The 25,609-nt window shown below is 53.6% G+C and overlaps 1 protein-coding gene across 5 annotated transcripts in view; it reads left to right on the forward strand.

The window, feature by feature from the left end:
• The window catches only part of DUSP8 (dual specificity phosphatase 8), a 41,804-nt gene extending 25,241 nt beyond the window's left edge, over positions 1–16,563 (forward strand). For 4 of the 5 annotated variants that reach the window (XM_057412876.1, XM_057412878.1, XM_057412875.1 and 1 more), the window contains exons 4-7: positions 12,100–12,266; positions 13,872–14,031; positions 14,242–14,365; positions 14,744–16,563. In XM_057412876.1, coding sequence (XP_057268859.1) covers positions 12,100–12,266; positions 13,872–14,031; positions 14,242–14,365; positions 14,744–15,833 — 1,541 coding nt within the window. In that variant the 3' untranslated portion in view covers positions 15,834–16,563. Of the gene's footprint in view, positions 1–4,653; positions 5,252–12,099; positions 12,267–13,871; positions 14,032–14,241; positions 14,366–14,743 lie in introns of those variants that run through there. The other variant, XM_057412880.1, reaches the window with a different exon arrangement.
• Positions 16,564–25,609: the final 9,046 nt, after the last annotated feature.

A 25,609-nucleotide genomic window follows, 5' to 3' on the forward strand; every position in this document is an offset into this window, starting at 1 on the left:
TAGTGAAAAAAGAAAGGGGATTTCCATTGCAGGAGCTGACACTTGTTCTGCCAAGCATGAGTGGGTTCAGCACTGGCTGGAATTATTTTAGAAATGAGGACTCGGGGAGAAATGATTTTAATCAAAAAAATAAAAGAAAAAGCACTTTTTTTTTTTTTTTGCAGAGGGACAGTCCTAAAAAGAGGTTAATCATTAGGGCAGATGAATGTCACTTTGCTCATCCTTGATTGAAAATACAGTGGTGCTTTTGCTTGTCATGTCAGTGGGAAGCCACATGCCAGCATCACATCACCCTTGCTGCCTGCTCTGCTTGAAACATGTTGGGTTGGAGCTGGTTTAGAGGAAAACAGAAGATATATGAAAAAGCCAAGCTAGGTAGGTGCAAAAGTAGCACGCAGGCAGGGCAGGGCAGAGCAGAGCAGAGGAGGCTTGCTTTTAGTCAGAATCGCAGGGGCTGGAGACTCTGTGTGCATCTGAAAGGCAACAAAGGTACAAATTAATCTGCAAAGCTTGTCCTGGCTGATGCTGAAGCTCAAAGCTTAGCAGGACCCAGAATCAGGCTCAAGGAATCTTTACAAACTTGATGTAAGAAAAAAAATAATCTAAAACCTAAGAAAGAAAATACCCTGAGCACCCACACTTTGGTCATCAGTCAGAAGCTGCCTGATGGGAGTGGGGAAGTAGGACGCCACTGCATCTGGTTATTTGATGGTCACCTTCCTCATCTCCCTGTCTGGACAGCATCATGATTTCACCTGACAACTTCCATATGTGAGTATGTCTCCTGGGGACATAGCACATGTAGGATGCACGAGCTGGTGGACTTTGTCCTCTGCCTCCAGCAGACCCTGAACTTGGTGCACAGACCTGAATATGCACACATAAATCAAGCGTTAGGGCTAATTCAGGTACCCTCATGGTGCTGAGGTTGAAGACCACTTGTGGACTTACTGGCATGAATCCATCAGATGTACCTGCATGTTTTTCTCTAAAGTCTAATTACTGCCTCTGAACCTCCCACAAAAAACCCTGCCCACCCATGGACATCTCCATCCCATAGTGTACTATGATGAACTGAAACAAACGCATCCTTGGCTGGTAGGAGTGTGGGTATGAGTAAGGAAGGCACAGGGGTGGAAGGAGATGGGACAGAGTGTTCACATGAGACTCTCAAATTCTTGCTTATCCCAGATTTGGGAGTTTAGAAGAACGAGCTGTGCAAATAATGTGATTGGGGATCCAGGTTGCTCTTCATCCTGCATGATGCTCAGGAAGGGAAGAAGGGTAAGAAGTGCTGTGGAGAGGGTTATGCCTGGCTTTTCTCAGGCTGCAGGTTGTGGGGCACAGGGGGATTACCTGTGGTGATGCTTTCCTTTTGACTGTCTGGAGGGCTGGAGGTAGGGCACTATGGCCAGCCTAATGAGAGAGGCACTTCTTTAAGCACCAAATGGTAATGCCAAGATTTGTGATTTTTACAGTCCTGGAGGATTAGGTAACTCTCCAAACCTCCTTCCCACTGACACAAAGCATCCCTGGGCCTGTGGCACTGAGCACTCACTTTCTTTCCTGCAGCAAAGCCATCTGGGACCACTTTGGCCAGGGCAGGACTGTGTTTTCTCACCCTCCAGCCCCCGTCCAGTGCGTGCTGGCATCCAACCCTGGCCACCCAGCCCAGCGGTGGCCCTAGGGAGTGCTCCCCGTCTCCGTGGCTTGAGGCATGCTGTCAGAGTAAGGTGCCCTCTTCCCACCCTCTGCCATGACCAGGAGATGCCTGGGAGGATTTTGGCCCCAGTGGGACCAGCCGCTGCATCTCTGGCAGGGGTTAAGCTAGGTCATGTATGTGCGAGCTGATTGTATTCCAGACCTATGCTCTAAACCTCCCTGTTTAGCAACACTGTCGTCAGACAACTTGTTTTCCCTATTCTATAATTACCTCAAGGAGCTTCCCCTCCCCCTCCAGTTGCGTTTTTTACCTTCGGACCCAGAAAAGGAGAGCAAAAGGGGCAAAGGCAGGGAGGGATGGAAGAGAAGGGGTTCGGGGAACAGCAGCGCTCTGGTTGCCAAGACTTACAAAACCACCATATAATTTTGTTTCTCATTTCTGGATAGCCAACAGGAGAAAGGCAACTTCCCCAGTAAGAGATCCCAATGGGCAGGAGCTGCTGCCCAGTTATGGTTTCCTTCCTTTTGAAAAACCTGCCTCCACTCATCTGCCTCCCCCTTTCCCTGGGCCTATGCTGCACGCTTGCAAAAGGTCAGCGCTGGCAATTATTGCAAGGTTCTGGCACTGGGTGGAGAGAGGAACTGGAGACCACTGCCCCCCTAGGCTCTTGTCAGGCTATAGGTACTGTCATGATGTAGGTACGTAGGTGCTGAATAGGGGCTTCTTGTGCTCCTGCTCTGCAGGTGGGTTGCATGAGACTCTCCAACCCATTGCAGCAGATGTTTCTCCAGTGAGTGCTGTGGTAATGAGAGCAAAGTGGGGCCAGTGAGGCTGGGATCTCTCTCTAGGTTATGCACCTCTGTCTCCTAAACAGGGGCTGGAGGCAGGATGGGAGACAGCCTAACCAGGAGGAACACATGGGGAAAAGGGCCGAGGGGCAGCAGCTGATGTGTGGGGTGTATTTCCACTCTATGGACATTGCTTTTCATCTCTTTACTTGCCAGCTCACCCCAACACCAGCTCCCAACCCCTGCCTCGGTCCTGGCAAAAGGGTGAAGAAGATGTGGAGAGAGAAGGGAGGAGAATGCTGCCTGGGAAATTATGCCTGCAGGCAGCATCTCCATGGACCTCACACTGGTGTATAAGGGGATTGCTGACTACCTGTGTTCAGTTGCCTTTTGCTGAGGGTGAGAGGGATGTGGAACACCATGGTGTGAGCCTCCTGCAGGAGGGGCTGCTTGACGGTGTTGTCCCCAGCTCACTAGCTGGGGCTCCCAGTAGCCCTGAACTGAAAACTCAGTCCAAGGACATCCTAAAGGAACCTGCCAATACCAAAATGACTTGTGTTGAGGGCTTTTGGAAGCCTGAGGGAGTCGGGCAACGTAGGGCATCGAGGGAAGGCAAATGCATGCTTGTGCACTTCTGGGTCAGGGCAAACTGGTGATTACACCTCCTCCTTCACTGTGTGCTTCCTGCAGCATCCCCCTTGGCTGGCACAGAGCAGCTGGCCAGCCACTGCCCTTGCACAATCCAACACTGCCTCAACTGCAGCCATCAGAGTGGGTCACAGTCAAATTGCCCTCCAGCATGGGTAGAGAGCACCGATGGTACAGGAGCAGGAGATGGAGGCACCTCCATTGCCAGAAGCTGTTGGCACTGGCCACCAGCATCGTGCACCCTTCCTCACAGGGACAGAGGTTGTAGATGTTGAGGACCACAGCCCCCTTAAGAAGCTGCCATGGGAGCCACTTCCCGAGCATGGCTCTTGGGGGAAGGCTGCTCCTCTCTCTTCCAGCCTAGTTGGAGCACTCTTTGAATTTTGTCCAACCTCTGACCCACATCTGATAATAATCAAACCATATTTGTTACAACAACAGGGCTCATTAGGAGGCTGGCTCCATTCGGGTGGGGAGGGGGAGGGTAGAGCACTTAGTTAATGCCAATGACTTCATCTCATGTGATGTCATTCAAAGGAAAAACACTGAAGTCACTCACATATGGCTCAGCCTGGGGTTTTTCAGCCCATAAAGCTTCAGATTTTCAAAGGCACAATACATGCCCCCCTTCCTCCCCCTGCTCCTGCACTTACTATAATCCTGAATGATTTTCTGGAGGCCTTGGCTCAAACCAATAAACTCGTAAGGAGCTGTGTGAAGACATATTAAGGTCTTCCCACGGGTGGGAAGAGAGGGAACAAGAAATTCTTTCCCCTAGGACAAATGTACAGAAGAAAACCCATGAGCCCCTACCTGCTTCAGAAGCCCCCCCTGATGGATAGACCACAGCAGGACTGGGAGAGCCCATTACTACATAGCCCCTCTAGCCGGATGTTTGCACATGAGAAGGCTTTGGCGAAGGGCACATCTCCTTCAGAATATGGTCCTGCTCTGCTGGGAGCAGGCAGATAATTACATCCGACATGGCCGTGCAGGTGTGAGCAGCCCAGCGCCAGCACCTTTCCCCACCAGCTGTTGAGGCCCATTCACCTCCAGCTGTGTGAAACCATTCCAGGATGAGAACCCCCCTGGGTGATGCTCTCAGTGGAGGCCACAAGAGGAAAGATGAACTAGTGGTTAAGGACCTGCTGTCTGGTCCCCAGCTCTGTCCTACAGCAGAGAACCCTGGAGAAGTTGTTTAAACTTTTGTGCCTCGGTTTCCCCCTTAGGAAACAGATCATGTCATTGCCCTTCCTAGCACTGGAGTTCAGAATTAAACATGCCCCAGGGGCTGCACGTTGGTCCTTCCAGGAGCAGCTGTGGGGTGCCTGCACCAGACAGGGGGCAAGGATGGGGAATGGTGCTGCATCCCCCCTTTGTTATAGGGATTTGATCGCACATCGCTCTGGCGGGTGCTAAAATGAGGTGTGGACATTAACTTCCTTCCTCCAAGGCCCTGTCCCCAAATTAACTCCGCGGGGCCAAATCCGGCGTGCTGCAGCCATCCATCTCCTGCCGCGGCTCCTCTCTCCGGGTGGGGGGGCGTTGAGGGGGGCTTTGAGCGGGCGAAAAAATCACTGTTGCGCCTTTAAGCAGGGAGCGAAGCATATGTCAGGCCCGGCGCTCTCCTGCGTGTCTGTGTGCTGAGTAAGGAATGCGGCCGCATGCCTGACCCGTTAGCTATGAGCGCGCTACGGGCGCGCTTGCGAGCGCGGCGGCGGAGGGACGGATGGCTCAGCGGAGCTGTTGCTCACGGGCTGAGCTCATTCCGGCTGGAGCGGGAGCCGCGCACGCAGGGAGGGAGAGGAGAGGAGAAGGGCGGCCGGGGAAAGGGGGTGCGCCGGGCCCCCCACCCCGCTCGGGTTTATTATTTTTGTTCCTTTAATGTTTTTCGTTTGCTGAGGCTGAAGGCTGGAGCCGGGGGCTGGCGGTGCTCTGCCGCAGGGGGCATTTTGGGGATTTTTTTGCATTTTGTTTGCCCGCCAGCTGTTGTTTTGCTGAGGCAAGAGGTGCCCCCGCAGCCCAGCTGCCTGTATGCCCGTGGATGTAATGATCGCTCCCTCCGAGGACCAGTTCTGGACAGACATGCGCGAGAGGCAGATGAAGCTGAAAATAAGGGTGCGGAGGATGAAGGAGAGCAGGGACATGAGAGGTTTGTCAGCCGGGACGGCTCCTTTCCTTCCGATGGGGACGGAGGGGGAAGAGGGGGCGGCTCCTCCTGATCCCTGCTTTGCCCGAGGACGGAGATCGCTGCGGCCGGCGGGGAGCGGAGCGCGATGGCTGGCGATACAAAGAGCGCAGGCAGCTGGCGAGCGGGGAGATGGAGGAGAGCGGGGAGAATGAGGCGAGCGGAGCGGGAGCGATCCCCAGCTCCCAGCCGCGGGCAGTGTGCGGGAGCGGTTGCGGAGGCAGCTAGCCTGGTCCTGGAGGCAGCAGCAGGAAAGGAGCTGCACGGAGGGGGCAGCTCCTTCAGGCAGGTGAGAGGCTGCCTGCAGCGGGCAGGGGCACCTGCAGCAGGACGTTAGGCAGCTTTCCCACCTGGTGCGGGGTCCGGAGGGGCTGCCTGGCCGGGAGCTGAAGGGACCACTCCGGGGTCCCCTGAACCGTTCTCCATCCAAGCAAGCTTGGCGAGGGCGCGGACGGAGCAGGGGAGGAGGAAGGCTGCGGGAGCCGGGGCAGGCTCTGCCGCCAGCATCTCCATTTCCGCGGGTGCCGGTTTGGAGGGGTGACGGAGTCCGCGCCCCGGGTAGGGGGGACGGCGAGGACAGGATGCCAGGAGCGATGGCCTGGGAGAGCGCTGCGATGCTGCCCGCGCCAGGCAGCTGCCCGAAGAAGCCATTTCGCTTCATTAGCACGGTTGCTGCCTGCCCATCTTCGGGGGATTTCGTTAAGAAAAGGGATTTGCAGCGTTTCCACTCGCCAGTGTTAGGGTGAAGGGCAAACGGAGGAAGAGGATATTAATTGGAGCAATTTAAAAATATGCCGAGCCTGGAATGACCTAGATTACCAAAGGGTTGAATCAAGAAACTTCCCTTCCATCACCACTTAAAATGGGAGCCTGCTAAAAGTGCTTGACAGGCTTTTGTGGCATGAAGCACATAACCCAGTGATGGTGTCATTAGTAATAAGTCACTCCTGGAAATGACACATTTTTCTTTACTTAGAACAAGTCAGGCTGGTCCAAGGCAGGCACAGTCACCAGAGGAAAATCAAGCCCAGCAGCTCGGGGAGCGTGTCCGTTGTTCTGTGGGTAGAGGGCTTCCTTTCTGCCTCTTTTCCTTTTTTTTTTTTTTTTTTTTTTTTTTTTTTTTGTTAAGGACGTTTTCCTCTCGTTTGGAAGAACGGGACGGGGGAGGCGGGGTGGGGGTGGTTGGGACCTGCCTGCGAGGCTTGGAGGGACTGGTGCAGGTTGGGAGGCAGCGGGGTGATGTAGCAGCAGATGGGCAGAGGCTGTTTGTGGTGAGCACTGGGAAAACGGGGAATTCACATGAATCCATAATAGGGCTGATTAACCGGCTTTCTCATCCCCACTGCTTGGGGAAGGAAAAAAAAAAACCAACACAAAGGAACCAGCAATGGGGTGATGAAATTCTGTACCGACTGAAGGGAGGGTGAAACCCGGCCTGGGGGAGAGCACAGGGGCTGGGCAGGGGAGTGGGAGGGAACAGGGACTCGGGGAGCACCGGCCATCTCTCTCCAGTGCGCTGAGACGAGTGGAAGTAAAAGAGCATCAGCCAGGAGAGGGCCAGCTGGCCAGGTTGCGAAGCACCGGGGTTTCACCTGGCTAGGTAGGAAGGCATCGCAGGCGGGACCTGGGAAAAGCAAAGGAGGCTGCAGCGCCGAGAGGGGAACAGCGAAGATGGAGGCCGGGGAAAACTCAGAAACGTCCCAGGCAGCGGGAAGTGCTGGCAAAGGCCCGGATCTTCCCGGGGTGCAGTGAGTAGTGTTGCATCACGCCGCCCGGCTTAGCTCCCACCCAGTACCAGAGACAGGGAGACCGCGTTTCCCGAAGAGGGGTTTTCCCAGCGGCTCTGTGGGTTGACGTGTGGCGTGCCTGGCCCCTCCGCTTGCTTTCCTTCAATTCAACCTGCCGCAGAGATGCTTGGCTGAATGCTCGGGCTCCGTGCCTTGCCAAGGGCTGAGCAGACTGCAGGCGATGGCTTTGGTTTTGCAGCGGCCCGCCCCCCCCCCCCGCTTTCATCATCTCCTGCCGTGCCTCAATTCAGCAAGGTGGTTTAACGGTGTGGGACAGATGTGTCCCCATGGGGCTGGGGTGCTGGGGAGGGGGCACCCAGGCATCATCCTCACCGGCACAGCGGTGGGGCAGCCGTGCTGGCATGGCGGCTGCTCCTGCGGCAGCCGAGGCGCGTGCTTGCTTGCATGCCCCACTGCCCCTCGCCACGTGCCGCCCTGGCAGCCGCTCTCAGCCACCACAGGCATTTTAATGAGAGCTGGGCAGAGCTCAGCCCCGCACAGCCCCCTGGGCTGCCAGGAGCTTTAGAGAGGCTGAGGGTCTCCAGCGCCAGCACGGGCACAAAACTCTCCAGTGGGGCCACGTGCTGTGGGAAAAGCTCCAGCACCTACATGGGGAATCAGTCCCTGAGCAGCTCCAGCTGCTGCTCTTTAACACTCATTTATAGGAGCAATGAGGGTGGGCTATAAACTGCTCTAATACCCCCCAGTTGCCAGCTCTGCCAGCTCCTGGTGTGAGAACTGGGGGTGAGGAGGTGGGGTCCAGTGGCTGCTGCCCCAGGGAAGGTTTGCAGCTCCAGCTGTGCTTGTTCCTCATTGCCACAGACTGATGGCACAGTGGGGTAACATGTCACTTCTTCACTGTTTCCTGCTGGGGGGCTTTTGGTTGGATTTACTTCACGATGCACATGAGAGGCTGGCAAATGAGACATGTCCCAAGTGCTCAGTGTATTTGCAGTGGGGTGGAATTTAGGAGACTGATGGGGCTGGTGGTGTTCAATGGCTCTCCTGAAAAAAGGATTTAGGTGAATAAGGTGCCTTGGGCAGCCCTTTCACAGCTTTTTGCAATTGTCAGGGTGCAGGATAGAGGCAAGACCTGTTGGGTCGTTTGAAGGGACTCTGAAGGAGGCGAGTCCATGGGGCTGGAGATGAGTGGGCAGTCTGCAGCTGTCAAAACAAGACCTGAGAAGGGTTTCAAGCCCCATCATTTCCCTGTTTCCACTTTATGCCCTGTTTCCACTTTATGCCTCTAGCCTTGGAAGATGGCCTTGGTGCAGGGAGGGATGCAGGCAGCAGCAGGTAACTGGGATAGCCCTGTTTAATGTGCCCTACACCTCCCTTTTATCCCCAGCAGCATCTCCTCTAACATCCTGTGCAGCTCAATGGATTGTAAATCCCCAAAGCTGGGGCTTAACACCAGGAGGAAAATGATGCTACACCACATCCCTGTCCCTAGCTAGGACCTTCTGTGTCACCCTCCCTGGACCATCACTGCTGCTTTTCCTTGGCAGAGAAGGGAACAGGGCATCTTGCAGGTGATGGGTGATGCCTAGATATTGTTAGTGTCCCAGACATGAGCTGGATGTTCCCAGAGACCACCTGAAGGTGACAGCAAAGGTAGCAGAGGTGTCCCACATCTCTGTACTTCAAAGTTTCAGTTCTTACACTCTTCTGGCACTAAGTTGTAACACCCTGTGCCTTGGTTTCCTCTGGGGGAGTGACAGCTCTCCCTCCCTCCTGAAAGCTGTGTTTGCCTTCAGCCCCACCTTGAGCTGCACACCACTAAGGGTTTTTATGTCTCTGGGGGCACTGATGAATGAACCCCCCCAAAGCTGAGTTCACACCCCAGCCCTCCCAGAGACCTGCATGATGCTGGTTCTTGGCTCTTCCTTCCTACATCTTCAACAGGAGCAGTGAAGGTGTCCCCACTTCTGGCCTGGTTCCCTGTGCCCAAACTTTCCCCCTCTCCTGGGACCCACCTCTGCCTCAGGTAGTTGTAAGAGACAGGAAGGCACTGGGTTTTCCAAGGGGATAGCTTTGAGAGCCCTCAGGAGTGCTGGAGCCATGAGCAGTACACTGGGCTGTGCTGCATAGGAGCAGCCGTTGTCAGGCATGACAGAAGCATCAAGAAGAAATCAGTGAGCCCCAAGCACCCACCAACATCAGATACAAATCCTTCCTGGGCTTAATTCCCCACATGCCAAGAGAAATGGTGCTTCTGGCACCAGCACTGTGAATAAATGAGAAAAGATGAGGAAGACCCATGCTGCACTGGCTCCTCACCCTGTGAGGCTCTGCTGCTCTCTCCCAGCAAAAGCTGGGATCCATGGCCCAGGGTATAGAGGAGGGAATGCCCAGGCATCAGCAGGAGTCCAGCCAGGGACATTCACTGCCTTTGGGATTGTTTTGAAGAGCTGCTTTGCTTTCTAAAAATGAAAGGCATGCTAGAGCAGCCGGCAAGGGGTGGGGTAAGTGTTGCTTCAAGGTTGGGATGGTGTTGGGTACCCATCTCTAAGGTTTCCCCCAAGCCCAGGCTGCCCTCAGCAGCTGCAAGCACGGGGGAAATGAGGACAGGCAGGATGGGAGCATGCCTGGGCTTCCAGACACAGGCTAGAAGCTTTGCTTGGGATAAGTGGGGCGAGCAATGTGTATCATTTCAGGTGCTGGCATCATCTGGTTGCTGGCAGCATGCCGGGACAGGCACTGCAGCAGAGGATGCTGCTGCCCCTCTCTGGAAACATCATCCCCCCCCCCGCTTCATAGCCCACTCAGCCCCTGCCTGGATTTCCCCGGGCAGGGCTGGGAGAGGATCTGCTGTCAGGCAAGTGCCGGCAAGGGGGAGAGAGTGGCGTGCCCTGACCTGCTCTAGCTATGAGATCATCCCACGCTCCCGGCTTTTAAAGAGTGATACAAAGCTGTACACGGCCTCAGGCAGCTCTTGAATGGAACAGCGAGCACGAGAGGCTGGGGACCAGAGTAGGCACTGATCCCTGGAGCTGTGCTCACATGCACCCTCCTCCCCCAAAATGCACGGTATTCCTTCAGAAAAATTCCCATTTTGTTTTGCATGAGTCCAGGGGCTAAATCTGTGCCCCACTAGACCCTGTGTGCTGAAGCTGAAGGAAGCTCTGCTTGAGCATCCCCTCAGGCATCAGCAGCATGTGTTCAAGCGTGGAACGAAGCAGGGAGGTCACACATGTCCACGCAGGGCTGTGGCTGGAGATTTGCACTCCTTGGCAATGGGGACACAGCGCAGGGATGAGCAGTAACTGGAGCTGCGCTGCACCTGTGCTGGGCCTCCTGCTTTTGCTCTGATATCATGTCCCAGTTGAGAGGTGATGTCATTTCAGAGGGAGCCAGAGAAAAGGAAGTGCTGGAGACGATAAGGTGCTTTAACTGTACCCCTTCTGGCTTGGGCAGGTTTGGAAGCTGAGAGCTGTGTTAGGTGCCAGACAGGAAAACATAAGAGAGGGGAGGAAAGAGGTTGGTTGAAGGACACCTTCCTCCTGGGCCAGTGGGAGCTGACACTGGGAGCTGATGAGATGGAGGACCTTGAATGTTTCCAGGCGGTGTAAGCACAATTTTGTGCACTGCTCTGGCTTATCTATCACCTTCACCTCCCAAACATGTGGGGTGGGTTATCTGCAGCGCCAGTCATGCCACACCAGTAGCAAGGAAGGTGCTCCAGGAGGATCAGCAGAAATGCTGGCAAGTTGCTAGAGAAGGTAACTTGAGAATGTGCCAAGGATGCCCTGCTTTCAAAGGGGAGAGAGACTTAATGGAAAGTTTGTCACCAAAAGCTCATTAAAAGGTCTTGTTAGCAATAGAGATGGGCCAGGAATTCCCATGGTGCTGGGACTTGGACTTTCAGAAGGATCTCAGAGGGGCATCCTGGTCCCTCTGACAGTCAAAGACCCAAAGTCTCCGCTTTTTGGGTGATGTCAAGCTGCATCTGCTCACTCACATGAGTAGGAAAACCTAAGGGAGACTGGGCTGATACAACCCAAGGTCCTCTCCATTGCATCAAGCTGGGAGTGGAGCTGGGCCACCACTAGACAGACCCAGCTCTACCCTGGAGAATGGGATCAGTGAGTGAGAGCAAATCAGAATCACCAGTGGCCTTAACACAACCACATAGGACATACAACAGCACCGAGGGCCTTCCACCTTCACAAGCTGCCCACAGTTGCAGGCAGGACAACACCTGATGACCTGCTCAAGTCAGTGCTCTTTCCAATGGAGCTGGGGACTGGCTTTCAGGCAGACTCATCCACAGTTAGACTGTGCTTTTGACAGTGCCAGACATCATGGCAATAGTTCTGGCTATCAGATGCCAACTCCTACAGCCCCAGCTGAGGGTTTTCTCTCAATATTGGGCTTTAAGATACTCAAGCTGAGTATGACTGCCAGGCAGCTTGGTGCAGTAAATCAGGCACTGCTTGCTGTCACATTCAGTAAGGTCAGAGTGTGAAAAAAGGCAATGGCCTGCAGGTTCTGATGTGCTGGTCCAGTCTGATGTGGTGGAAGTCATGGGCTTGGCGGGGCTGCGCAGAGGCAGCATTTCTCAGAAACCCCAGTGTGTAAATGTAGCCGTTGTGGCAAGGCTTGAGCTGACCTCCCAACCCAGGGAGCTTTGCACCTCAGTGAGCTTGCTTGTTGTCACCCTGACCTGGCAACTCTGGTTGTCCTGAGAGTAGTAGACATCCAAGAAAAGGACTTTCACTTCTTGTCAGTTGTCTGAATTAAGTGGGTGAAGAGCAGGGTGGGTGATGGATGCCCCATGTGTGCATTAATATCCAGCTGCAGCAGGAAAAATCAGAGCTGGGTCTCCATTCCTTTCTCCGTGTGTGGCACAGTAATCACAACATGTCTGCACAGGTTAGCAATGGCTTGTGGTTTTTTACTCCTCAGGGCTCTGTTCTTAGTGTTGCAGGGTTATCACTGCTCTGTCCCCAGCCCAGGCCTTGGGTTGGTACTTTTGGTCTCAGCCTCACTACTACAAGCTCAATGTCCCTATTTTCTCCACAGGAGGCTTTGCTACCTTCTCGTCCTGCTTCCCGGGGCTGTGTGAGGGGAAGCCAGCTGCCATCCTGCCGATGAGCATCTCCCAGCCATGCTTGCCTGTGGCGAATGTCGGCCCCACACGCATCCTGCCACATCTCTACTTGGGCTCACAGAAAGATGTCCTGAACAAGGTATGGCCCTGTTGAGGGAACACATCTGTCCTGTCCCATCTGGGAGGGCAGCCAGCCTTGCAGAGGGGTTAGAGCATTAAGGACTCCTCTCCTCCCTGGTGGGAGGACCATGTATGGTCGGTCTGAACCTACCAGGAGGCTGAAGGCAGGCATTGAATAGGCAGAGCCCAGCAGAACTGGGGAGAGTGGTCACAGGATGAGTCATTTTACATTGAGTGGTCAAAGTCTTCAGCCACAGCAATGTGGGGATGGGCAAGCTCAGGCCATGGGCAAGGGCTTGTTCAGAAGGCCCCAAAACAAGCAAAGTTTTGCTGTGGGGAGAGAGGAGAAAAGAGGGACAGTGCCCTTTTAAAGGTACTGGAAGGGCTGTGCTATGATGTCTTGCCAGGGAAAGAATTTTGTTTAAAGGAAAAATAGCAGCGAGAAGAAAGAGGAATTGTAGGTAAAATGATGCCGGATGTCTGCCTACTGCAGGCAGGAGGGAGCCAGCTGGGTGTCCTCGCCCAGGGCAGGCAACAGGGGAGACAGATCATGATGCTGGGATTGGGGGGGGGGTGCTTAGAGACAGAAAGGAGGGAGAGAGAAATTATATACACGAAGTAAAAGGAAATGAAAGAGAAAAATGCCAAGAATGTGAGCCTGGGAGCTGGGCTGGCTCCACTGAGCCTGCTGGGATGGGCAGAAATCGGCTGCTGGAAAGCCAGGGCTGAAATCCTAGTGCAGTCTCCCGAGGAGCCAATGTCAGGCAGGGAAATTGATGGTTTCCTTCCCTTCCTGCCTCCTCAGAGGGTTTTGGTCACCTTTTGGAGCTGTGTTCTCTGCCATCCCCACTATGTGGCCAGAAGATGCTCTATTCACAGGTAGCAGAACAGTGTCAAGTGCGGAGGCCATGGATGGGCGATGTGTCTTTTCTCCAGCACGTTGCAAAGGAGAGATCCCACATGGCAGATCCATGCACTCTAGTGTGGAAGGACTCTTCTATCTACATGTTTTCTCCTCCCATTTAATTCTGGGTCTTCCCTGGAATAGTGACCAGGGACTGAGACCCAGCAGCTCAGATATTCCTCCATTATTTATAAGCAACCTGCCCCCAGTTGTACAGGTGATACAACTGTGAACACCTAACAAATCTATGAGAGCCCCCAATGCATTTCTGAGGGGTGTGCGAGCAGGCATTGGTTAATATAGGGTGCTCCCAATGAACCACCCTGCTCTGTTGATGAGATGCCTCTTCTCCCTCAGCTGATACTTTCAAAACTTTCGGCCACAATTTTCACTGATTTTCTTTCCTGTTTTTGTCTGTTCCTTTCATACTGGGTTTCTTGGTATTTCCTCTCTGGGACCCCCTTCCAGGTGTCTTTGGTCTTGCTTATCTTTACTTGGGCCAAAGTAAAGATTTGCTGAGGTTCAAACCTGTGTCATCTAAACTGACAGTTCTCAGCTAGTCTCTGCTATACTACCATCAACTAGGTCAAATGAGCAATGGGAGACCCACAGGGGAAAGTATTGGGATGGGATAAGACAGGGAGCACATGCCAAGGCAGATCTCCCACACTCGGTGCTGGCTACACTCAGCCAATCATTTGATTGCTTCTTTCCCACCAGGACTTGATGACACAGAATGGGATAAGCTATGTCCTCAATGCCAGCAACTCCTGTCCCAAGCCAGACTTCATCTGTGACAGTCACTTCATGCGCATTCCTGTCAATGACAACTACTGTGAGAAGCTGCTTCCCTGGCTGGACAAGTCCATTGAGTTCATTGGTGAGCTTTTGTTACAATGGTTGCAGACATTCCAGTTGTCAGCCTCCAAAACTTGGATTCTCCTTCTGTCCTCCATGGTCTTACTCCCAGCAACACTTGTCCTTTCACACAAAGAGATGGAGGGTTAGGGAGGGAGGCTAGAGTCATTTTACTCTCACCATCTCTGATCACATCAATGCTTTTCTCTCTGCTTCCTCTGCCATGCTCCAGACAAGGCCAAGGTGTCCAGCTGCCAGGTGATTGTGCACTGCTTGGCTGGGATCTCCCGCTCAGCCACCATTGCCATTGCCTATATCATGAAGACCATGGGTATGTCATCAGATGACGCTTACAGGTGAGTTTTCCCTGGGGGGCAGAGGGGTGTGATGCTGCTATGTTTCACTCCTGGAAAGGAAAGCAGGCTGAGCCCAGAGGAGAGGGTGGGGGCTCCTTGAAACTCGCCTTGGCTGAGTCCCAGTGAAACCAAACCAAACCTCCCTTCATAAAACGCATGCAATGAGGAATGGTTGGGAGAGGTAAAAAGGAGGGGAGAGGCAGTCCCAGCTGTACCCTGGGGCATCCTGAGGCCCCATGGTTCCCCAAGACCCCTTTCTTTGGAGGGTCTGCTTAGAAGGTCCTGGATGGTGCCTCTTCTTCCCAAAGAGGCTGAGAGAATAAGGGTGAACCACTGAAGGACCAAACACCAACTGGGGCTGTCTGTGCCTCTTGGCAGGTTTGTTAAGGACCGTCGCCCATCCATCTCACCCAACTTCAACTTCCTGGGCCAGCTCCTGGAGTATGAGAGGAGCCTGAAGCTCCTAAAGGCCCTGAAGTCGAAGGGTGACCGGAGTGAGGGAGATGTGCAGCAGGACCCGGCAGAGGCAGCTGAAGGCAGCCGGCATCCCCCACCACCTACCTCAGAGAAGGCCGAGGAGGTGCCGAGAGGCACTGGCTCGGTGTCCCCCCATGGTGACCCGGAGCGGCAAGGCGGGACCACGAAGGTCCTGTCGCCCACTGCCCTGCAGCAGGGGCTCAATGGCTTGCACCTCTCCTCTGAGCGCATCCAGGACACCAACCGCCTGAAACGCTCCTTCTCCCTGGACATCAAGTCTGCCTATTCCCCAGGCCTGCGGCAGGAGCCCCCCGGACCCCCCGGCCCTGGAGATGCCCCCAAACTCTGCAAGCTGGACAGCCCCTCTGGCCCTGGCAGCCTCAGCCCCTTCTCCCCGGGGGCAGACAGCCCCGATCGGCCGAGCGGGCCGGACCTCCTGCTGGAGGCCAAGGTGCGGCAGCGGCGAAAACACCGGCACACCGCCGGCTCACCAGCGCACGGGCTCAGCCTCAACGTTGGCGGTGCCTGCGCTGCACGCAAGAGCCCCGGCGCCGAGGACGGGCTGCCACCGCGGCTCAGCCAGCCAGCCCCTGCTCCCAGCACCGCCACCAGCGCCTGGGGTGGGGTGCACCTGGAGTCCCCCAGCACCCCGACCAGCGAGGCCGGCTGGTTTTTCGGCATGGACCCTGGCAGCACCAGCAGTAGCGGCGGGAGCCTGTTTGCCGCCGCCGGTCCGTACCCACCGCCCTTCGGCTGCGGCGGGGTGGCGGGTGGCTGTGAGATCCGGTTGAGGGACAAGGCGCGGGCTGAGCCGCGGGACGGGCGGCACAGCTGGCATGAGGAGGCCGGTGCTGAGAAGCAGTTCAAGCGGAGGAGCTGCCAGATGGAATTCGAGGAGACCATGTCCGAGGGCAGGGCCCGAGAAGAGCTGGGCAAAATCAGCAAACAGTCCAGCTTTTCGGGCAGCATGGAGATCATCGAGGTGTCCTGACACACACCGGGGGCGCCTGGAGATGCGGGATGGGGACGGGATGGGGGGATATTTAAGCTGGGGAGAGAGGGAAGGGGACAGGGACGGCGGGGTCGGGGGTCGGGGGGGGGGGGGGGGAGGGGGTAGTATTTATACCCACGTGTGCATTTTCGGGAGCGCACGCGCTGAAACCGAAACAAAGGCGGATGAGTCTTTGGAGAGTCAGGAAACACAGCGGCGGATGCTTAGTCCCCATCCTGCACCCACCCTGGTCCTTCCCCTCCATCCACACAGTTCCCCGCCCTCAGAGACCCACGCTCAAAATCTGGGCGTAAAATTGGAGCGGGAAGGGGCAGGGGTCACAGTTCTGGCTGCAGAGACGGGGCACAGCACCTGTGGAGGGGACCATATCTGCCCCTTCCCTGCACCCCGGTGCGCTAAGCATGCTCCCCGTGTTTCTCTGGCTAAGTATCCTAAAAATGCTGCACTGGAGCAGCCCTATACATATATAAATATATATTATATATAATATAAAGAAAACCAACCTGAAAACACACACAAAGGAAAAGGTAAATGGTTTTACTGCAATTTTTATTGAGACGTAAATAATATTTCAACTTTTTTGTTTTGATTTTAATTTATTGAAGCTGTTCATTCTGGCAATGATTTGCAGACAATGTGGGGCGGTACTTTCAGCTCTATTTTTACTGTGTATGGTATTTAAATCTGAAATACGAGTTTCTAAGCAATATCTGAGGCCTGTGGCTCCTTCTATAGCTCATGTCGACAACAAAGATTTTCTCCCCATTCCCTCTGGGTAGACCAACAAGGGGACAGGAGACTTTTCTGTGCACTTTTTCTAGAAACAAACAAGCAAACGAGGAAACCATAAAACCTTCTTACAACACAAATTGAGCCAGAAAACTCTTCTGGAAGCTGCTGCCTCTTCTTCACCCCTTGGTCTCTGTTTGCTTCTCCTTACCCCTGTCCTGGCCATTGCTCCCACCCCAGCCATCCTTGCCATCCTGGCTGCCACTCCATCCCAGTCATGTCCCCCTCCCTTGGGCTGTTCATCCTCACTGGAGATAGTGAGGAGGGAGTCACCTGAAGTGGAGGGAAAGGTGTTGGGTGTCACCTCCAGCTGTGCAAGGAAGGGGAAGGCATCAGAGGCTGCCACAGTGGAGGCAGGCGGGGGGGCTGATGGCAGTTGGGATTTCTTGTTGGGGGGCATCTTGCCTGCCCGCCCCAGCCCCTTGTTTCCCCCTTGCTTCAGCTACCTTGCTTGGGAGCTACGGGCACCATTTTCCATTTGAGGGCCATGGTTTTTGAAGCTTCTCCCATCCTTTGCTTCACATCCAAGAAAATCACGGGGTGTGTTTTTGCAGGTACTGGGACTCTCCCAGCCCTGTTCCCCTTCAGGCTGGCTCCCCTCCTTTAAGCAGGTGATAAGCCAGCCATACCTGAAGCTCTGCAACCTGAAGTTGTGCAAGGGGCACAACTGACTTACTTTCAGAGCTGTTTAGCTGCTTAACCCACCCTGGTGGGGAGCCAGGCTCTTGCTCCTAAACTTCAGTGTAGGCTTGTGAGAAACTGCTTTCTGGAGCTGTAGGCACTGAACTGCCTCTGCTGCAAAGCACATCTCTCCCTGTGGCTGTCTTTGCTTTCTCCCTTGTCTCGCACTAGTTTGCAAAGCTAATACCTCAGGGGTCTCTGTTCGTGCATGTCTTTGTCCTGTGTCATCCTTGGAGTGTTGTTTCTTTTTCTTTTCTGGGTCCACATGATTTCTCTCTTTCCCTTGTTCCTCCTCTTGTTGTTCATTTCTATCTTTAAATCAAACTACACGTGACAAAACCAAATGATCTCAGGTTTAAAACTGAACACAAAGCAGAGGCATGAGGAGTTGCAATAGTGCGAGGAGGGGCTGCTCGCTTCAGCTGGTTACTTCCCCAACCACCTCTGTGTCCATGGCTGAGGCCTCCCCAGAGGCTCCTTACTTTCTGCAGGCTGGCTTTAGTTTTTCTGGTTTTCCATGGGGCCATTTGGTGAGATGCTGGGGACCACCATGTGCTCCTGTCCAGTTCCCCGAGGTGTGGCGGGGAGGGACGAGGCTTGCTGGAGAGCCAGTGATCACCTACTTCTCTTCCCACATCACTTTTGATGTGGCAAGGGATCTCACAGCCATCCCTCAAAGGCCCACCACCACCACCCATCATTGCCTCCACCAACCACCTTGAACCAGCTCAGTCTTGCCAAACCAAACGTTTCTCTTTTCTGAAAGGACAATGTCACAATTATCTAAGCTCCCTTTTCAGTTTCCAATAAGCACTTGGGTCCATCCTGTGAGCCAGGCAGCTATTCAAGAGCTGCACTTGCAGCAGGGTCTCAAGGAGGCTTTGATGTGAAGTCCAAGGAGGAAGGGAAAAAGGCTTCATTCTCCCTCCAGTAAACACCCTGAGCCCAGGGTTAGTGCTGCCTGCTTCCTGCACAAGGAGTGCTACTGGTCTCACTTCCCTTCCTGCTGCCCTCAGCAGTGGCACCTCTTCCCAAGCATGCCAGGGATCATCACCTGCTGATTTCTGCTCTGCATTGCTCAGTTCCTACCCATCCTGTAGTCCTCCAGGGCTGGTGCCAGCATGGATCAACTGAGCTCAGGTCAGCCATGTTGCTGGCAGGAGCTGGTTAGGTGTAGCTTTGGGCAATGGAAAGGGGGCTAGGTGACTTCCCAAGGAATTGAATAAAAAGAGGACATCAGGTTGGCACAGTCAGGTGGGGAGATGAGCTGAGGCATTATCAAGCTCTCCTGAAACTCATTCCGTTAGCTGACATGGCACATTATGAATGCAAAAAAGCAGCTGGAGTAAATCAGGAAGGAGAGGGCACACATTGTACATGAGACTCTAAATGCCTGCAAAGAGGCAGATAAGTGGTTTGCCTTCTGTCATCTCCACTATGCCATTCCCTGGATGCTCCTCAGCCATGTTTGAGGGGTTTAGGCACTCTTATGTACAAGACTTTAAGGCTACATCCAGAAAATATGCTTTGATGGAGCAGCCCTGCCTAAGTGTCTACTGCTAGTGCTGACCCAAAGCCATCAGGGTCGCCAAGTGGCTTACAGTTAACTGAAATGATATTTTTTTAAAATCAGGCCCTGATTTTTTTTTTTTTTTCAATCAGACCATTTTGTCCATGAATCAGATTGTGAGTTATGAGGATGGAAGTGCTGGCTTGTAGCTTTTCCCATCATCTGTCAGACAAGTCTTTTTACGGGCTTTCATAAGCCAGACAACCCAATCCAAAGGCTCACTGGAACCAAAATTCACCTTTCCAATCTAATCTGATGAAGGTGCATTTATCTGTAGGGTTCCACAGTGGCAGAAGTGTGAACAGAGGAGAGGAAAGGTCTCTCCTTGCAAGGGAAGAACCATCAAAGCTGTTGAGTGCCCAGTGGTCACAGCAGTGGCAGTGGCTGAGCTTTCCACTAGGTGAAGGATGGAACAAACCACAGCTTTCCTTCATGCTAGCAGGGACATTACAACCTTATCTCCAGCCCATCTGTCCCTGGGGCTGAGCCCTCCAGCCACATCCTTCCCACCTACCTATCAGGGGGGTGAGTGAAGCCGGCAAGAGGGCAGCAATCAGGTTGGCAAGACCGAGGCAGAGGCTTGGGTTGGAGCAGGCTCACCCCCAGCCTTGGCGGCAGCATCCCCATGACCTGCTGCCTTCCTGGCCCTTCTCTTTGTCTTCTTGTTTCTTTGGATGTCCATCCCCGTCACATCTGCCCCTTAGGAGACAATGCTCCCCAGAACCCTCTCCTGCTGTCCTCTTCCCCTTCCCATCCTTAATACTAATGATAATAAGCTATCAGTGTTGTCATTGCAATCTATGAACGATAGATTTGAGTATTTATGATTATGATTATTATTATGGTTATGATTCTGTACGTTTTTGCTTCTTACTCTTTGTATGTTGCTCTTTGTTTCTCTGTTGTGAATAAATGCAAGGCCCCACCACACCTTCTCTCTGCTCCCCGCAGCCCAGCTGGGGCTGCACTCCTGGCTGTCCCAAACCCCAGGAGGCAAACCCTTGTCAGAGGAGCTGGAGGGTTGTGCTTCCTAAGGGTATAAAGACACCCAAACCCTGGCCAGATCAATTTTCTTAACTCTTCCCTTCCCCTCCTGCTGCTCCTCTCCCCTCTACAGGTGCCTACTTATGTTTGTAAAAGGCAGGAGCTCACTGGCACCAAGAATGGAGGATTAAATGGCAAAAGCTTAAAGCTTTTGTAACAGCTTCAAAAGAAGCATTGGCCAGGAATCCAGCTCATGGAATCAGCTCTCTCCAGGTCATAGTCCTCTCACCTTCTTCAGCTGGCTGCACCTACAGGCTGCATCTTCACCTGCAGGGGCTTCTTGCTCTGCTATAGCAGCTGGTTTGCAAAGCTCCCCACACACAGCTGAGCCCATGCACTGGACACTCCATTTTAGCCAGGTGCCCTGGGCTTTCTTGGCTTGAGTGTCCTCCTCATGTCAGGTGAGCTCCCCCTGCCTGGGGACAGCACAGCCTAGGGAGGACATGTGGCCAGTGTTAGAACAAGATCGGTGGCAGAGGAGCAAGGAGATATGTGAGCAGCCTCTAGCACCTGGAGGGATTCAGAAAGGGGCTGGGAATGGCTCCCAAAATGGGGCTGGACACGGCCTTTATCTAACACTGATAAATCAGGATGTTGTAAATGAACAGAGTCCAGTGATGTTTTGTCACACCCATCGCCTGGGATCCTTGTACAACCTGGACGTTCCCAGATGATTGTAAGGTGAAGGAGACATTAGGGGAAGGGAAAAGGAACCCTGTCTGCACTGCGGTACGAAATATTCTCCATACTGCGCCAGCCCCATGAAGAGTTATTTTAATTTGCAGGGTTTAACACCACCCTTCTCTCAGTGGCCTGGGCATGGTCTCTTGTCTCTGTCATGACTTTGCTTCACTGTGGTTCGGGTCCTTCTCATCATGCTGTTCTGAACTCATTTCCGAGATTTCTCTGAGGCCATGCAGGAGAGCAAATAGCTCAGGTCTCAACCCTCTCTTGGGAGACCTTGGCAGACCCCCACTGGGGTCCTGGTCTGGCATCACCCTTCCTACCTCACCTGCCTTTTGGGCAGCCATGGACAAGGAGGGAGCAGGCAGGTCCCAACCACACCAGGGCTGAGTCTCCTCACCTTCCACCCCATCCCTGCAGGATCAGGCCTTTCCTCAGCAAGCACAGCACGGGGGGCTCTGCACCCATCCTGGTGTACCTGGGGACTCCTGAGCAAGGAAAAGAGGCTCTGGCCACTAGCCCTACCACCCTCCCTTCCTCGCTCTTTGGCCAGTGCCAGTATTGGACCCAAGGAGACACCCTGTCCCTGCCTCATCCTTATTTATTTATTACCAGAGGCTGTAAACAGCAGTGCTTTTCTACCCTCTACTTTCTTTTCCTTTCTTTTGTATTTTGGAACAACGTGTTGTAATAAATACCCAAATAGGTGTTTTAACAGCTGGTGTCAGCCTTGGTTTTTGAGGGCCAGACCTTCTCAGGGTGGGGCTGGAAGGTCCTCTCTGGGGCACTGGGGGAGGGCAATGGACCTCTGGCTGCCTCAGTGGAGGCTGAAGCCAGTGGAGAGCTGGACACACAGCCAGACCCATGTCTATGTATAGGAACCAACAGCTTGAAACTGCAGCTGGATGACTTCAAAGCAGAAATAAGACTCATGGCTGAGGAAGTAAGGGGATAAATCCCTTGGGCATCCAAGGGCCCATGAACTGCAAACAGCCACTCTAGGGGTTTCTGATGGTCCTGTGTGTAACTCGTGGCTCTGAAGCAGTAGGCAGGCAGCTGAGCAGCCCCTTTCTAGTGGAAAGGACTGGCCACGTCCTGCTCCGGATGGGTATATCCAAGGGTAGAAGATGGTACAGCTTGCCAGCTAAAGAGCACAAAGGCATGGAGTGTTTGCATTGAAACTCGTTCTGGGGGGTTTCTTGTTGGGTTTTCTTTGCCTCCCACCTATCGTCTGCTCTCACCTTCCTCCTGCCATGGAGGCAGCATATATAGCCACACGCTTGCTGCGCACTACAGCTAAACCCTATAAACATTCCCTGGTCCCCCTGCGGCTGAGTTGTTGCCTCTTCCCCTTGGCAGCAACTGTGCTGTGTTTGGGTGGTCACTGACCAAGCAGCCCCATTTTGGCTTGGCTGTGCTCAAGCAGAAGCTGGTGTAAGCATTTCTCTGATCTCCCCAGCAGCAGGTTTGCTTTGGAGGGAGGAGAAAGCACAAGCAGGCTCCCTGCAGTTCTGGCTCCAGAAAGCCGCAGCACTTATTGACTTAAATGCAGAAGGGACATCTGTCCCCATGGCTGTTTTCCATAGGCTGGGCTAAATACCCTGGTCTTTCACAAATCCACTCTTCTCATCCAGCTGCAATAGCAGTGTCTTTTGTAGAGCCTCTTAGAACTACTGGAATCATCTGCTGCTGGGGTAGAAATTACACTGTCCAGTGTGAAGCTTTGGCCTCTTCTACAGCTGACCCCACTAGCAGCTTCAGAGGGGCTGTTTGCATGCCCTCCTCTCTCAGCCACTTGTTGCCATGTGTGACATGGAAAGGGAAAATTATTTAATACAGAAACATGAGTACTGCTCCCATCTCACTCCCCGTCTACCTGCTCCTGGCTTCATTTTTCCAAACCTGCTGCCCTGGGGAAGATGCTGCAGCAGAATTCCCAGGGCTGACATCTCGTGTCGCTGCTTCCACAGGCACAGCTAAATCCCGTTGTGTTTTAGAGAGGAATTCCCTCTGGGCCAGTAGACTGGAGGGGACCCAGGTGATGCTGCAGGGTGTCTGCTCTTAGCTGGGGCTACAAGTATGCGGAGACTCTATCCCCTGGCAAAGGCACCCCTGGGTGTGCACCCAGCACAGCTTCCTTCCCCTGCCCCAGTGCCGAGGCTGCCTCTCCTCTCACTCCTCGTGGTTTGAGCGGCAGAAACCATTACTGCAACAAGAAACCCAGGAACGTCCTTTTTCCAGCTCTTTGGCTTTTATTGACTCAGAATGGCTGCCAAGCCTATAAATAAATGTTCCTTGTGCTAAATATAGCAGCCACTGAAATAGGCTGCCGGCTATTTATTTAGCTTTTAGCCTCTTTGAAAGCTTGCCAGTCCGTACTGCCTTTACCTTCTCACTGTCCCACCCCAGGCTGCAGCCACCCACCGCGGGGGCATGGCTGAGTCAGCACGGGGAGAAGGGGTCGAAGCAAGTCAGCCCTGTCTCCACAGGGCTGGAAAGCCAGGGAGGCAGGGTCCAGTGCCAGAGGAGCCTCAGCCCCCTGTACCTCTTCCCAGAAGGCTGGGGGTCCCCAGGAGGGACATTTGCTGTCGTGGTTGGGCAGGGGCTGAGCCAGCCACAAGCTGGTTTCCTCTCCTGGGAGGACTCAGGACCTTCTTCCAGCACTGGAGCCTGGAACAGAGAATTAATCATCTCCTGCAGGCTTTCCAGCATTAGGTGATGTGCATTGGTTTTCCACACTTTGCAGGAGTTTAAGTACTCCTGGTGCTCAGAGATGCTGTTTGTCAGGATGCTGAGGGCACCCAGGGGTATAAATTGACGCACACCCCCCATGCACCCCTGCTCAAGTCAGGACACCCAAACCTGTACCCCAAGCCATGCTGTAGCTGTGACCTGGCCCCAGCTCCCATGTGCACCTCAGGCAATGTTGCAGCTGTGTACCCTGCTGCTTCTAGTAGAACCCCTGGCTCAGCTCCACTTCACTGCATGTCTGGAGAGATTAGCCCTTATTAGGGCACTCTGAGACCCTCCATGAGGTGACTGTTCCTCCAGAGCCCTGTTGGTTGTGCATTGATGCAAGAAGGGATGAGCTTCACCCCTCCAGCACTGATGGAAAGCAAGGTGAGGGCTGCTTTTGTCCTGCAGGCATTGCCTCACACCCTGAGCCTAACAGAAATAGGATGTTGCTCACCTTGGGCTATGATGACTTTGCTGCATCTCCACACCAGTGAAGGGAAAAACCCCATCACTCCCTGGAAAGCCACATTTGCTTCTGGAGCAATCCAAGACATTAATAATGCTTAGCACTTACAGGGGGTTTTGCTAAACATGAGCTAATCCTTACAACACCAATGGGAAGGAGAAAAGTAATTATTGTTATTTGGCTTAATTTTTCCTTCTCATGTACCCCTGCAGGTGGGGATCAGCTCTACCAAATTCTGAGAGCTCTGGAAATCAGAGGAGAATCCTACTCACCCCAGCTTGTGCACATAGGAAGCCTGGAGCAAAAATGCAAGAGGTCACCCAGGAAGGCAGAACTGGAGCAGAACTAGTGTGTGAGGGAGATCCTGGCCCCATCCTGCTCCCACACCACCAGGTTGTAATTCCATAGTTGTTAGGGTAACCCTGGGCCCCTTGAGGGTCTTCACCTACAGAATGCCAGAGGGACGTGGCTGCTTTGTGTCACTGCTTACCTTCCTCTCCACAATGTCACTTCACAAGCTGGTGAGATACCTTGCTCTCAGTGGCAGTAGATGCAGGCAAGGCTTGTGAGCATATTAGTTTGGAGTACTACTGCAGTGAGTCCCAAAATTCCTACCCATGACACTCTTTCCAGAATCACAGCCCTGGACTTGGGTTGGGATGCCCTGGGTGAGAGTGAAGGCCAAAATAGGGTCAGCTGCCTGTCTGGGTCCTTTGCAGGCAGAAAGGGCAATTTTAGAGTGTTCCCTGAAATCAGCAATGCTCCACGGCCACCTTCTTCAGCTGAAACCCATGCACTCTGTGTCTGAGTGGACCCAGATGATGTCATTTAGTTTTCCAGGCTTCTGGGCTGAGCCAGCAACTCGAGCCAGAATGACTGGAGATGCTTTATTTAGAAGGAGCCCAAGTGCAACCCAGCCCAGGCCTTTGCAGCACCCCTCTGCCACCTCCCATCCCTGCTGATGCAACCCTGGCTGCAGCAGGGACACCAAGCTGACTCAGACGAGGTCGCTCTTGGGAAGCTCAAAGTGATACCCTGTGGGGTGGGTGGGAAGAGGGGATACTTCAAGAGGCAGGTGAGGGTGATGCTCTGTCTGTGCTGCACACTGGCCCCAGGACCAGGGAACCTCCAGGTCCTTCTGGGCAATGTGCACAGCAGAGGAGCATTCATCTTCCCAGGTGCTTTTTCCCTCCCTCCTGCTCCCTGAAAAACTCAGCCCAGGCTCCCTGGCATGGCAGCAGCCACCCTCCTCATCCTCACACTAGCCAAGCTTCCGGCTAGCTTCAAGGGCTTTTTAGACTGAAAGCAAATGTTTTCCCCCACTAACACCCCTTAACCTGCCTCCTCTCCCTCAGCAGTATCTCCTGACCTGCAAGTGGCTAAGAATAGCCCTGCCACTGGCTCCAGTCTGGTGCTGTTTGCTCAGTGACTCAGAGCTGGCCAGGCAGGCACTTACTCAAAGGGCCCCATTACTCATCTGTCTGAATTGCCCCAAGGATGGGGTTTGTGTCTCTCACTCAACTTTCCTTTAAAGATGTCTTATTTATTTCTTTTTAATAAAGCTGCCATCCACAAAGAGAGGTAATTATCCTGCTGTGGATTTACCACTAAACATGTGTGCTCCAACCCGAAATGCTGCAACACCCATTGATCATGCTGGCAGCCCCTCAGTACTGCTCCTGCTCACTGCCCTGCCAGAAGGGAACTGTGTGGGCAGGAGCAGGGAAAGGAAAATGCCCCATAACTGCATTTCATGGCACCTGGTTAAGCATGCAAACGAAAATC

The sequence above is a fragment of the Pezoporus wallicus genome, unplaced genomic scaffold (genome assembly GCF_028554395.1).
Source record: "Pezoporus wallicus isolate ANWC-B61680 ecotype Strahan unplaced genomic scaffold, APGP_CSIRO_Pwel_v1 scaffold_6885, whole genome shotgun sequence".
Taxonomy (NCBI): Eukaryota; Metazoa; Chordata; class Aves; order Psittaciformes; family Psittacidae; genus Pezoporus; species Pezoporus wallicus.